Source organism: Chrysochloris asiatica, unplaced genomic scaffold (genome assembly GCF_000296735.1).
Source record: "Chrysochloris asiatica unplaced genomic scaffold, ChrAsi1.0 scaffold00175, whole genome shotgun sequence".
Classification (NCBI taxonomy): Eukaryota; Metazoa; Chordata; class Mammalia; order Afrosoricida; family Chrysochloridae; genus Chrysochloris; species Chrysochloris asiatica.
The window spans coordinates 5,430,957-5,445,521 of record NW_006408693.1 but is presented as its reverse complement, the minus strand read 5'-3'; the positions used below and the strand labels follow the sequence as shown (position 1 = coordinate 5,445,521).

General features: G+C 37.0%; 1 protein-coding gene across 1 annotated transcript in view; it reads right to left on the bottom strand.

The window, feature by feature from the left end:
• The window catches only part of LOC102823020 (protein lin-7 homolog A-like), a 249,488-nt gene that overhangs the window by 6,742 nt on the left and 228,181 nt on the right, over positions 1-14,565 (bottom strand). Inside the window, exon 5 of the mRNA XM_006871833.1 lies at positions 7,062-7,280. Coding sequence (XP_006871895.1) covers positions 7,062-7,280 — 219 coding nt within the window. The remainder of the gene's footprint in view (positions 1-7,061; positions 7,281-14,565) is intronic.

The following is a 14,565-nucleotide window of genomic DNA, read 5'->3' as shown; positions in this document are numbered from 1 at the left end:
TAATAAACTTCAAGGGAAGTTTATATATATATGTATATATATTGAGTCCTGGTGTGGCAGACAAGTGGTGGTCTGACTCATAGTGACCTTGTATAGGATTTCTGAGGAGTAACTGGTGGGTTTGAATCACTGACCTTGAGGATAGCAGTACAATGTAGCTATCTTCACTTCTAAACCACCAACACCACACTGAGTAATATTAGCCAATAACAAAAGCAAAATATTATATGACTTCACTAATATGAATACTCAGTATATGGAAATATATATAGATAATAGAGTTTAATTGTGGTTATCAGTGATGAGCAGGATCAGGTATAACAGGAATTTGGCAATGGAAACAGTCTATGAGTGTACAATATGATTGATGTAATTTGGCATCATTGAATTGTACATGGGGAGAAATGTGGAAATGGCAAATGTTGTGTTCTCTGATTTTTACAAGAATGAAACTATGTTTAATTTTTGTTATACAACAGTAGGAAACTCTGAGGTGATTTAGTGAAGACTGGTGGACTGAGTACATGGCCCAGCAAATACCTGAAGCTATGTTCTATACCTCTAAAAATGATTAAATGAACATAATATTGAAAGCTTTTACGAACACTTCAAAAGTCTCAATGGTAACATATTTCTTTTAAAACACTTCTGAATAGTTTTAGTATGTATCAGTGTGGTAAACCAATTTAAAAAACTGGTACAAGTCTGTATTGTTGGGGGTGAAAGAAAAATTGAGCTACTTAGTGGAAAGAACATCAATGTTTGATTAAAGAATAATAAATGGTTATTATTACCAAAAAGACCTTTGAAAGTATTCTGTAAGGTATATGACCTTTATATTTGGCAGGGATAACAGAAGACAAAGTAATGGACAAAATGACTTGCCCATATCCATCCATCTGTATCATTCCATCCTAACTAAATCATCCTAGTTCAAGGTACCATTGTTTCTTGCTTGAATGATTATATAATAGCCTCATAATTGGTCTCTCTTTCCACTTTTACTCTGTGACATCCCAGTCTTTCTATGCCAGCTAGAGTTACCCCTTTAAAACATAAATCAGATCACGTCACTCCTTTGCTTTAAAAATCTTGGCTTTGACGGCAACAAAATGTCACTTTTTTTCAGTGACTTACAAAGCAACCTGACCTAGTGCTTGCCTATTTTATGGATTTTCTCATACACCTCTTTCCTTCTCAATCACTATTCCCTGAGAACCTGGTCTTTGTTTCTCTTTTTCAAGTATCAAATAGTTCATGCCTTTCTTAGGACAACTATTTTCTTCTCTTTTTGTGCTTTTTTTCTGGATCATCACAGGGCTGGCTCTTCCTTGTCATTCCATCTCAGCTTAAATATCTCCTATTTGTATAGGCTTTACCTAACCACCCAATCTAAAATAGTCACCTAGCCATGCTCTATCAAAACAATCTATTATATCTCTCAAAGCACTGACACCAACTGTATATTTTAATTTCCCTCTTGGTTTCCTTATTAGCTACCCAATGAGAATGTAAGTGCCGTCAAAGTAAGGACTTTACTTTGTTTATGTTGTTTCTGTAGTCTATTGAACACTACATGACACATAGCAGTGCCAAATATATATTGTGGCATAAATGTGCTTTTTACAATGGTATATGGCTTTTAGATAAAGACTCCAAAACACATACATATATGTTAATTTTGAATTTTTCAAGCTACCACACATACATAAATATGTTGTTGTCATTGTTAAGTGCTGTCGAGTCGATTCCGACCCATAGCGACCCTGTATAGGGTTTCCAAGGAGCAGCTGGTGAGCTTGAACCACCAACCTTGCAGTTCAAATGGCTTTGCAGTCTGACACGTTAACCCACAGCACCACACCAGGGTTTTTACATAAATATAAGAGTAAGTAAAAAAAAGCATTCCTACTATATTCCAAAATACCTTTTATTTGGTTGAAACATGGTTGAACAACATAAAATAAGCAACTATTTTGCTTATACTTTCTGAGATAATTGTGGGGTTTTTTCTAAATTTGTTAGATGGTTTTATTTGGATTGCTAATTTTAGTGATTTTGTTTCAGTTCTCTAACAAACTATATATAGTTAATACATTCACAGGTTTATTCTAAAGAAAACATGTTTAAACACAGTTTTACAATCAATGTATAGCTACAGGAAAGTTCTCTCACTAGTTCACACTTACCGTAGTCTCCTTAGGATACCTTCAAAGAGATTCAATTGAAACAGTGTTTTCCAAAGAAATCTACTGGGCCAATTAATTTCAGGAAGAAGGTTATGAGCACCGTAAGGGGATACTCTTGATAGATTTTCTTGAAGGACACAGGATTATTATGGGTGAATATTATGAAGAAGTTTTAAGAAAATGGAAAACTATATTAGTGAAAAAAGGCCAGGAAAGTTGATCTGAGGAGTTTTTCCCCATCACCACAATATACTTGCTCATTCTTCCCGGGCAGTAAAGGAGGTCTTATGAGAATTTCCTTGGGAAACTTTACTGTCTCTACCCTACAGTCTAATATCGCACCTTTAGATCTTTTTTGGTCTCAAAAATAAAAATAAAAATATTTAAGAGGAGCATGATTTGAAAGTGTATAGATCAATAGTTTCACATTTTGATATCTTTGTTTGATATAGTTCTATTATTTAGCAACAATATTTTTTTACTTAACCTCATGTGTTTGGATGTATGTGGGTATCTATACATTGTGTACCATCAAGTTGATTCTAATTCATAAGATATAGAACAAAGTAGGACTGTCTGTATAGGGTTTCCTAGGCTGTAAGCTTTATGCCAGTACACTGCCAGTTCTTTTCTTTCATGGAGTGACTGATGGATTTGGCTATTAGAAATAGAATGTTAATTATCCAGTATTGCTTGGCCAAATTCCACACTCCTTTCAATCTCCCCTGTAGATTTGCCTTATCAGAAAAGTCACAAAAATTGAAAGCCTCATTATACTCAGTGTTTATGTTTATGCAAAGAATAATTTCCAACTGAATGCCTTAAAACCACCATTACCCAGTTTCATTTTCCTAAGATCATTTGAATTCATTTCAAATACACATTTACAGAAATTACAGTGTAGATTGTCCAACAATATCAACTGTTTATTCCAAAGTGCAGCAAAGAATGAATCCAGAATACCTGATGTTGACAGAGAAAAAAGGAAAAAATGCTATGCTACTTGTGTGTCTCATGAATTAAATTGTGTCCCCCCAACAAATATGTGCAAACTTGGCTAGGCCAGGATTCCCAGTTTGTATGATCATCTTCCATTTTTTTAAGTATATTATACACCATAACCACTGCTTATGGTTACTTCACAGGATTATATTAGGTTACAGAGGTTTAGGTTATATTTATTATATTCATGAGACAGGAATAAGATAGAATGCATCACCCTTCTTTAAGTCACCTCCCCTATTCAGGTCACAGATCTTACACAATGTAAGAGGAGTTTCCCTGTTATGTGTCCTGTATCACTTTTAATCTTACAAAAGAGAAACAAGCAGAGAGTGAAGGATTTGACAAACACCAAGAAAGAAGACTAGAAGTAAAGGCTAGTCTTTGGATCTGGGGTCCCTGTGCTGAGAACCTCCTAGACCTAAGGAAAGATTGGTGCCAAGACATATGGAGATCTCCAAGGGACCCCCAGCTCACAGATGTCGGAAAAAGAAAAAGACTTTATCCCATAGCCTACAGTGAGAGAAAGCCTTCCTTAGAGCTGAAGCCTTAGATTCTAACTTTCAGCTTACTAAATGATGGGGATCCTAAAGTGAAGGGTCAGTATAAAAGCAGAAGTTCCTCAATGAGATAGATTAACACAGTGACAGCAGAAATGGGCTCAAACATAATAACAATTGTGAGGATGGTGCAGGACCAGGCAGTGTTTCGTTCTATTTTGCATAGGGTTGCTATGAGTTGGAACCTACTCTATGGCATCTAACAACAACAAACTGTGAGCGAATAAATTACTGTTTGTTTAAACCATCACTTGGTATTTCTGTTATGTTATTGGTGTTAACTGCCATTGCATTGGCTATTACTCATAACCAATACAAGCTTTCCGAGGAGCAGCTGATAGCTTTGAATTACCAATCTTGTGGGTAGCAGTCCAGTGTTTAACCCACAGTGCCACACCAGGACTCCATTTTTGTTTTGTTGTTTTTAAGTGCCATTAAGCCCGTTCTGACTATAGTGACCATGTCTGGGGTTTTCAAGAAGCAGCTGGAGGATTTGAACCAGCAACATTTCAGTTCAAATCAACCTTGTAGTTCAGTGCATTACCCTGCAGCGCCACTCTAATACTCCAAACTAAATGTCTAAGACAGTATGTAACTGGGGGGTTCTGGGCAACTACAACCTCTTATATCCTCAGTTTCTTTCTCTATAAAATAGAGGTAATGATACCTTTAAGAAACATTTTTAGGAGGATTAGAGATAATGGATAAGAAGCAGCTAGCACCAGCAGGTACTTCAAAGGTGATGAATTTTATTAACATTTCTTCTTCACGTTATATTTTAAAAATATGAATCAAAACCTGATCTATTATTTTTATGTCACAAAATGGAATAATGGAATCTATAAAAATGTAGGTGCACATTTGGCCCATTTTAAAAGAGCTTAAGTGCCCCCAGATAATTTCAATATTCCCTTTAAAGCATGAACATTGTGAGGATTTTATTGGTAGATTCCATTATAGCTTTTTCAGGGGAGCTGTTTTACAATAACCCTAATTCAGCATTCTATAGATGATATTAGGAAACTTGGTGACACAGTGGTTAAGACCTTGGCTGCTAACCAAAGAGTTGACAGTTCAAACCTACAAGCAGCTCTGTGAGAGAAAGATGTGGCAGTTTGTGTATGTAAAGATGACAGCATTGGAAACCTTGTGGAGCAGTTCTACTCTATCCTATATGGTTGCTACAGTCTGAATCAACTCAATGGCAGTGAGTTTAGTGTTTTAATTTGAGCGGATATTTGACTCTGTAATTGTGCTCTTTGTACACTGGGCAAAGGCAACTAAACAAGGAAGTGACTGGGAGCTGGAATAAGCCCACACTGTTCTCACACTATTATCACTTTCATTATTGAAGTATTCTCTGGGTAAATTATTCAATTACGCAGAAAACATCAAGAGACTATGGAAGGAATACACAGAGTTACTGTACCAAAAGGAAATGGTTAATGTTTAACCATTTCAAGAGGTACCATATGATCAAAAGCCAATGATACTGAAGGAGGAAGCCCAAGGTGCATTGAAGGAATTGGCAAAGAACAAGGTACCAGGAATTGATGGAATAAAAATTGAAACCTTTCAAGAAAGTAAGGCAGCACAGGAGGCACTCATTCATCTATGCCAAGAAATTTGGAAGACGACTATCTGGCCAACTGATTGGAAGACATCCATATTTGTGCCCATTCCAAAGAGAGGTGACCCAACAGAATGCGGATCTCATCGGACAATCTCTGATATCTCATGCGAGTAAAGTTTTACTAAAGGTAATACAGAAACAGCTGCAAGCATATATTGACAGAGAACATTCAGAGGTTCAAGCTAGATTCAGAAGAGACCGTAGAACAACAGATATCATTGCTGATGTCCGATGGATCTTGGCTGAAAGCAGAGAATATCAGAAAGATGTTTACCTGAGCTTTATGTACTATGCACAGGCTTTTGATTGTGTGGATCATGACAAGCTATGGACAACATTGTGAAGTATGAGTATTCCGGAACACTTAATTGTGCTCATGAGGAATCTGTACATGGACCAAGAGGCAGTTGTTCAAACAGAACATGGGAACATTGAATGTTTTAAAATTGGGAAAGGTGTGAGACAGGGTTGTATTTTTTCACCATACTTATTCAACCTGTATGCTGAGCAAATAGTCTGAGAAGCTGGGTTCTGTGAAGCAAAACGTGGCATCAGGATTGGAGGAAGACTCATTAACAACCTACGATATGCAGATGATGCAACCTTGCTTGCTGAAAGTTAAGAGGACTTAAATCATTTACTGATAAAGATTAAAGAGCACAGCCTTCGGTATAGATGACATCTCAGTGTAAAGAAAACAAAAATCCTCACCACTGGACCAATAAACAACAGTTTTATCAATGGAAAAATGTTGAAGTTTTCAAGAACTTCATTCTTGTTGGATCAACTATCAACAGTCATGGAAGCAGCAGTCAAGAAATCAAATGACATACTGCATTAGGCAATCTGCTGCACAAGACCTTTTTAAAGTGTTGAAGAGCAAAGACATCAGCTTGAAGACTAAGGTGTGGCTGACCCAAGCCATGGTATTTTCAATAACCTCAAATGCATGTGAAAGCTGGACAGTGAATATGGAAGACCGTAGAAGAATTGATGCCTTTGAGTTATAGTGCTGGAGGAGAATACTGAAAGTGCCATGGGCTTCCCAAAGAACCAACAGATTCATGTTGGAAGAAATGCAGCCAGAGTGCTCCTTTGAGGCCAGGATGGCCAAACTCTATCTTCATACTTCAGACATATTGTCAAGAGGAACCAGTCGTTGGAGAAGGATACCATGTTTGGTAAGGTGGAGTGTCAGAGAAAAAGAGGAAGACCCCCAACGAGATGGATTGGCCAAGTGGCAGTATTGATGGACTCAAGCGTGGCAACAATAGTGAGGCTGGCCCAGGATTGGGCAGCGTTTCTTTCTGCTGTGCATAAGGTTGCTATGGGTCAGTACTGACTCGATGGCACCTACCAACAACAATTCTCACCTAGTCATATGCCTGGCTATCTGGGTTTGACGAGGCTACTTTTTCTCATGTGTAAATCAATCACATATTCTGAACCTGCCCTCCCAAAGTCTATTGTTTTCCAAAATATCTGACATTTTGAGGAAATAGGACTGACTGACATAAAATAAGCAACTTTTTTGTTTTCATTACTCAGATAATTGGGATCCTTATTTGTGCTCGTGTTTTGCTTCTGCTTGGACTATTACATTTAGTGATTTTATTTCATCTGTATAAGAAAATACATAAAGAAACAAAATTCCTTACAGAATAAGGCCCTTCTCACCTATGACATGTGGTTTTGTTGTGTTTGTTGCTGTTGCTGCTGTTGCTGCTGCTGAATTAGCAATTGCTGCTGCTGCCGACGTCTGGCTGTCCTTAGCTTTTCAAAACGAGCCTCCATTTCTTCCAAGACTTTCGGAGTGTATCGGACCACCAGCTTGACGCTATCCTTTGCAGCCTTGAGTAGTTCCACAGCCTTTTCATGGTGTTCTCCTTCTACACTCTGAAAGACAATTAAATGACATAAAAGCCATTTCTTAAATAGCAGAGTTTCAATGTTCTTTTCCCTAAGAGACAAATCTGAATATAGTATTAAAATCCCAATGATTGAAACTTCAAGAAAGAATGACAAATGGAACTCAGTGATATTACTTGTTTGTGTTTTTTTTTAAACACTTTCTTTTGAATTGAATGAAGGTTTACAGAACAGACCATCAGTTTTACATTCCACAAGTCATACAACTCATTTCATTTCCATGATTGCAATCTCCTCCAGTAACATCAGTTTACCCACTTCCTCCCTAGAATTCTAACTGCCATCCCACTCGCTTTCCTACCCTTCTGAACTTTGACCTTAGGGAAATGTTGCCTTTTTTATATTGAATGGTTAACCACTGCATGGTGAGAATGTTTTACTAGTGTAGCTGTCTACCTATCTACCACTTGGGTGAAAATTGAGCCAGAAGGATGAGTTCAGTTCCAGAACTGAAGGATGAGTGAGGGCCATAGACTCAAATTCCTGCGGACTATTCTGATCATTAAGCCTAGTCTTTTTTATAATTTTGAGTTCTGTTCTATATTTTCTCCCACTCTATCCAGGACCATCTCATGTGATTCCTTTAAGAACAGTTGGTAGTGGTAGCTGGGTGTCATGTAGTTCTTCTGGTCTTAGGGTCACAGAGACTGATGCTCACATGTTCCATTAGTCCCTTGGACTCACTGATTCCAAGCGTCTTCAATTATCACTCTTCTTTCCTCGCACAAGGAGAGATTGATACTTGCACATTAGAAGGCCACACATGAGCTTTTAAGGTCTCAGTCACTACTCAAAAAAGCAGAATGTAGAACATTGTCTCTGTGGACTGTGTTATGCCAATTGATTATGGTACCACTGAGACTGTGGTCTTGAGCATGCAAGCCCAGCAACTCATTACTTCAAGGTGTTTGGTAATGTCAAAGAAGTTTTCATAATTTTGCCCCTGGTTGGAATCAACTCGACAGCACTTAAACTACAACAACAACAATGACCCACCACATTCTTATATATGCTTGCAGCAAAGGTGAATACCCATGTACAAGTATGTCTGTCAAACCTTTACATATTTGTGGGTATATTTCCTCTCTCCCTCCCATATCCATTCAGCCTGGATCTCCCCATAGATCACTGTTGTTTCAGGGTTGTGTACATAAAAGTGTTTACCTCTATTACCTTTAACTCTTGCACTCTTCCCTATGTATACTTGTGTTTTTTGAGAGGAACTCTGTAAACTTCTTGAAGCCTTAATTTTGCTTTGTGAATTTTTCAAGTATTATCTTTATTCCACATTAACTGATTTAACTTGAAGTCCATGACTCTTTCTTTCTTGTTTCTGACATCTAAAAGTGGAGAAGTAACTAGTGGTAGAATGATTAAAGGTCAACTACTTCTTCCTCTTGGAAAACAATCCTTGAGGACTTTATGGACTGCCAGAAAGAAGAGCATCTAAAAGGCTTCTAACCAATCATAGAAATTTAACTTCATTGTAGTCTGGGTTATTTTAAATACATGAATGTACTACATTAAGTATCATGATGTCCTGACTTAGCAAAAAGTATATAGGATGATGAGATAAATTTGAGTTTCAAATAGACAATATATATATGCATATAAGCTATGGACAACATTGCGAAGTGTGAGTATTCCAGAACACTTAATTGTGCTCATGAGGAATCTGTACCTGGACCAAGAAGCAGTTGTTCGAACAGAACATGGGAACACTGAATGGTTTAGATTTAGAAAAAGTGTGCAACAAGGTTATATTCTTTCACCATACTTATTCTACCTGTATGCTGAGTAAATCACCGGAGAAGCTGGGTTATATGTAGAAAAAGGTGGCATCAGGATTGGAGGAAGACTCATTAACAACCTGTGATATGCAGATGATACAACCTTGCTTGCTGAAATTGAAGAGGACTTAAAACCTTTACTGCTAAAGATCAAAGAGCACAGCCTTTGGTATGGATTACATCTCAATGTAAAGAAAACAAAAATCCTCACTACTGGACCAATAAACAACATTCTTATCAATGGAGAAAAGATTGAAGTTTTCAAGGACTTCATTTTTCTTGGATCAACTATCAACACTAACTGAAACAGCAGTCAAGAAATCAAACAATGTATTGCATTAGGTAAATCTGCTGCACAAGACCTTTTTAAAGTGTTGAAGAGCAAAGACGTCAGCTTGAAGTCTAAGGTGCAGCTGACCCAAGCCATGGTATTTTCAATAACCTCATATGCATGTGAAAGCTGGACAGTGAATAAGGAACACCATATAAGAATTGATGCTTTTAAGTTATGGTGTTGGAGGAGAATATTGAAAGTGCCATGGGCTGCCAAAAGAACCAATAGATCCATTTTGGAAGAAGTGCAGTCAGAGTGCTCCTTGGAGGCCAAGATGGCTAAACGTGGTCTCTCATTCTTCGGACATATTGTCTGGAGGGAGCAGTCACTGGAGAAGGATATCATGTTTGGTAGGGTGGAGGATTAGAGAAAAAGAGGAAGACCCACCAACAAGATGGATTGGCCAAGTGGCAGCATCGATGGACTCAAGCGTGGCAACAGTAGTGAGATTGGCCCAGGATCAGGCAGTGTTTCGTTCTGCTGTGCATAAGGTCACTATGAGTTGGTATCGACTCAATGGCACCTAACAACAACATGTCCCATTTATTACTTGTTGTTGTTGTTAAGTGCCGTCAAGTCGGTTCCGACTCATAGCGACCCTGTACAGGGTTTCCGAGGGTGTAAATCTTTACGGGAGTAGAAAGCCTCATCTTTCTCCCGTGGAGCGGCTAGTAGTTTCGAACCGCTGACCTTAAGGTTTGCAGCCCGATTCATAACCACTGCGCTACCAGAGCTCCTTGGGACTTAATTAAACTAAAAAACAAACAAACAAACAAACAAAAAAACACTTGTTAATTGAAATGCAAATTTCACTGAGAATACTGCATTAAGAATTTTAATAATAATACTGCAACTGTATTAAGAATTTTAACAATGAACCTATCTATATGCCTGATGACATTATTGGTGAAATTTTCTAAAATTAATTAGTTTGACTACGACATAATCAATTGACATTCATATCATATCTTTAATTTATCATGTATCTCCTACAAGTATTTCAATTAACTTTATTCTTTTTGTAAAATACTTAATCTTTTCAAAGTCAAATGTAGTAAAAAGCAGATTTATCTTAGACTTAATAATTAATTACCTTAAACATCAAAAAAAGTAACAATTATAAATATAATGAGTAGAAGTATTTCTGTATTATAACAATATTTTTTAAAACTTTTAATTGTAAACTGAGTGAAAGCTTACAGAGCAGACAGACCATCAGTTTGAAATTGAGCTATACCGTATTATTTTTAATGGACCATTTATAGATCTATATTGTTAGATAGGGACTCAGAATGAACATCTGGAGTTTACATGACACAAAAATTCAGTGAATAGCATAGAATTTGGATAAATTGTGATTATTTAATAACATTCATTCACACATAGATAAAGTTAAACAAGCCATTCCAGATGAGTAATGATAGAGTAGGAAAAAGCTGAGAGAATTGTGGAGTGGGCACCAAGCAGAACAGTTAGGTTTCAAGTAAAGTGGAAAAACATTAGAAAATGGATTAGAACTATATACACTTCTTAGCTTTAGGCCGAACATTCAAGAAATTTCTTTACATCAACAGGGACTCATTAAATGTGTCTGTGTAGAGAAGGATGATGTGATTAAAGTTACAGGCAAAGAGTTACCATAATTATTGCTATTATTACGGTTGTAGCTGAAACACCTGCAACTCAGGTTCAGTTATTGTTGCTAAGTGCCATAGAGTCAGTTCCGACCCATAGTGACCCTGTCTAGGGTTTCCGAGGAGCAGCTGGTGAGTTTGAACCACCGACCTTGCAGTTCAAATGGCTTTTCAGTCTGGCACGTTAACACACAGAGCCACACCAGGACTCCTCAGGGTCAGTAGGATACAAAATTAGCTGACTGAAAGCACTAGTTAGGAAGGTGAGAACTAAGAAAGACCTAAGTGATAATCCCACTATTCAGAATCAGATTCTGAATAAATACATTAGTCTAGAAAAAATTTTAAATAGTAATAAAGGTAACTTTCACTACCAGATATATAAATTCATTAAGAACCTGAAATGATTAAAGTTGTGTCTTATTGGTGTAGAAAGAGATCCTAGAATGTGATAGAAAGTAAAGATTAACAGATCCATCATACATAAGAATTTGGTATATAATAAGGTAGAGAGTAGACCAAAGGAGGAAAAAATAGTAAGTAAATGATGGGACAAATAATATAAAATTATATAGATCCTGGTTTCATGTTTTATGCTAGATACAACAGATGGATTAAAATTTTAATATAAAAATAAAATTAAAAATATGTGTATATTCATCATCTTGTAATGGAAAAATTTCATAAGTAGAAATATTGAATAAAAAAATCACAAAAAGTGTATAATTATGAATTATAAGTTTCTGTATCTCAAACATCATAATTTGAAAGAAGAAAAGAGAAAATAATTTATAATATATGACAATCAGTTTATTAATTTATTTTATAAGCAGTCTAATAAATCAATAAAATAAAGATCAAAAGCAAAATAGACAAATGACATGTGTAGAAAAATTTAAAAATAAAAATAAAAATTGCCAGTAAACCTATTTGAAAATATTCAAGCTTCCTGATAATCAAAGAAATGAAGTCTAGTATAAAATACTCCATTTCACCATTAAAATGGGAAACATGTATTTTTAAGTATGGTATATTATCTAAGATAGAGAGGAATATGGAACTCTAATATACTGCTACTAATTTAACAAAAACTAGTTTAACTTTTATAGAGGACACTACTGCTACACATTGAATAGACCCTTTAGAATTAAAAAATTTTACTGTCAAAGAAAATTCTTAAGGAAATAAACATGAATCCATACTTATCACAGTACATATAACAGAGGACAATACAAAACAAGCCAATTCTTGACACAAAAGTTTCAAAGTAAGCTTTAAACATTATGGCATGGAAAAATTTCATTTACTGAAAGCAAACTCAAAGCTGATTCTTTTCCTAGATCCCCTCAAGAGTCTCCAGGTTGGAATCAGGAAGGATTAAAATTGTAAGCAGATACCATAGGATTTATAAGCCAACAACTAATGATGAAGAAATTGAAGATTGCTACCAGCTTTTGCGGAATCCTGGTGTGCCACTGTAGGATAAGCTCCGAACTGTTAATCACAAGGTTGGCAGTTCAAATACACCAACCTCTTCTCGGAAATTCTAACAGGGTTGCTATGAGTCAGAACTACTTTTAACAACCACCAACTTCTGTAATCTGAAATTGATGAAACATGCAATCAAGATACGTTGATAATTACTGGTTATGTGAACGTTGGAAACAAAGAGGAAGCATCAGTAATTGGAAAATATGGCTTTGGTGACAGAAATAATGCCAGAGATTGCATGATAGAATTTTGTAAGACCAACAATTTATTCACTGCAAATACCATTTTTAGGCAAAGTGGCAGCATCAATGGGCTCAAGTGTGCCAACATTTGCGAGGTTGACCCACGACCGGGCAGTGTTTCGTTCTGTTGTGCACAGTATTCCTCTGAGTTGGTACCAACTCTACGGTACCTAAAAACAATAACAAACAGCAACTATATGCATGTAACATACAGATGTAATGTTGTTGTTGTTGTTAGGTGCCATCGAGTCGGTACCAACCCATAGCAACCATATGCACAGCAGAACGAAACACTGCCCGATCCTGGGCCAACCTCACTACTGTTGCCACGTTTGAGTCCATCGATGTTGCCATGCTTGAGTCCATCGATGCTGCCACTTTCCCAATCCATTTTGTTGCAGGTCTTCCTCTTTTTCTCTGACCCTCCACCTTACCAAACATGATATCCTTCTCCAGTGAGTGGTCCCTACTGTATATGTCCGAAGTATGAGAAACCAAGTTTGGCCATCTTGGCTTCAAAGAAGCACTCTGGCTGCACTTCTTTCAAAACAGATCGATTGGTTCTTTGGCAGCCCATGGCACTTTCAATATTTGCCTCCAACATCATAACTCAAAAGCATCAATTATTCTACGGACTTCTTTATTCACTGTCCAGCATTCACATGCATATGAGGTTATTGAAAATACCATGGCTTGGGTCAAGCACAAGTTAGTCCTCAAGCTGACATCTTTGCTCTTTAACACTTTAAAAAGATCTTGTGCAGCAGATTTGCCTAATGCAATACGTTGTTTGATTTCTTGTCTGCTGCCTCCATGAGCGTTGATAGTTGATCCAAGAAGAATGAAGTCCTTGACAACATCAATCTTTTCTCTGTTGATAAGAATGTTTTTTATTGGTTCAGTGGTGAGGATTTTTGTTTTCTTTACACTTAGATGTAATCTAAACCGAAGGCTTTGCTCTTTGATCTTCATCAGTAAATGTTTTAAGTCCTCTTCACTTTCAGCAAGCAAGGTTATATCATCTGCATATTTCAGGTTGTTAATGAGTCTTCCTTCAATCCTGATGCCACATTTTTCTTCACAGAACCCAGCTTCTCAGATTATTTGCTCAGGTTGAATTAGTATGGTGAAAGAATACAACCATGTCACACACCTTTCTTAATTTTAAACCATTCAGTGTACCCATGTTCTGTTAGAAAAACTGGCTCTTGGTCCAGGTACAGATTCCTCATGAGCACAATTAAGTGTTCCGGATGCTCATACTTTACAATGTTGTCCATAACTTGTCATGATCCACACAATCGAAAGTCTTTGCATAGTCAATATAGCACAGGTAAACATCTTTCTGATATTCTCTGCTTTCAACCTAGATCCATCAGACATCAGCAGTGATATCCATCGTTCCACAGCCTCTTCTGAATCTGGTTTGAACCTCTGGAAGTTCTCTGTCAATGTATGCTTGCAGCCATTTCAGTACTGCCTTTAGCAAAACTTTACTCGCATGGGCTATCAAAGAGATTGTCTGATGATTTCTGCATTCTATCAAAGAGATTGTCCCATGAAGCCTCTCTTTGGAATGGGCACAAATACGCACCTCTTCCAATCAGTTGTCCAGATAGTTGTCTTCCATATTTCTTTGCAGAAATGAGCGAGTGCCTCCTGTGCCGCCTCACTTTCTTGAAAGATTTCAATTTTTATTCCATCAATTCCTGATGCCTTGTTCTTTGCCAGTTCCTTCAATGCACCTTGGACTTCCTCCTT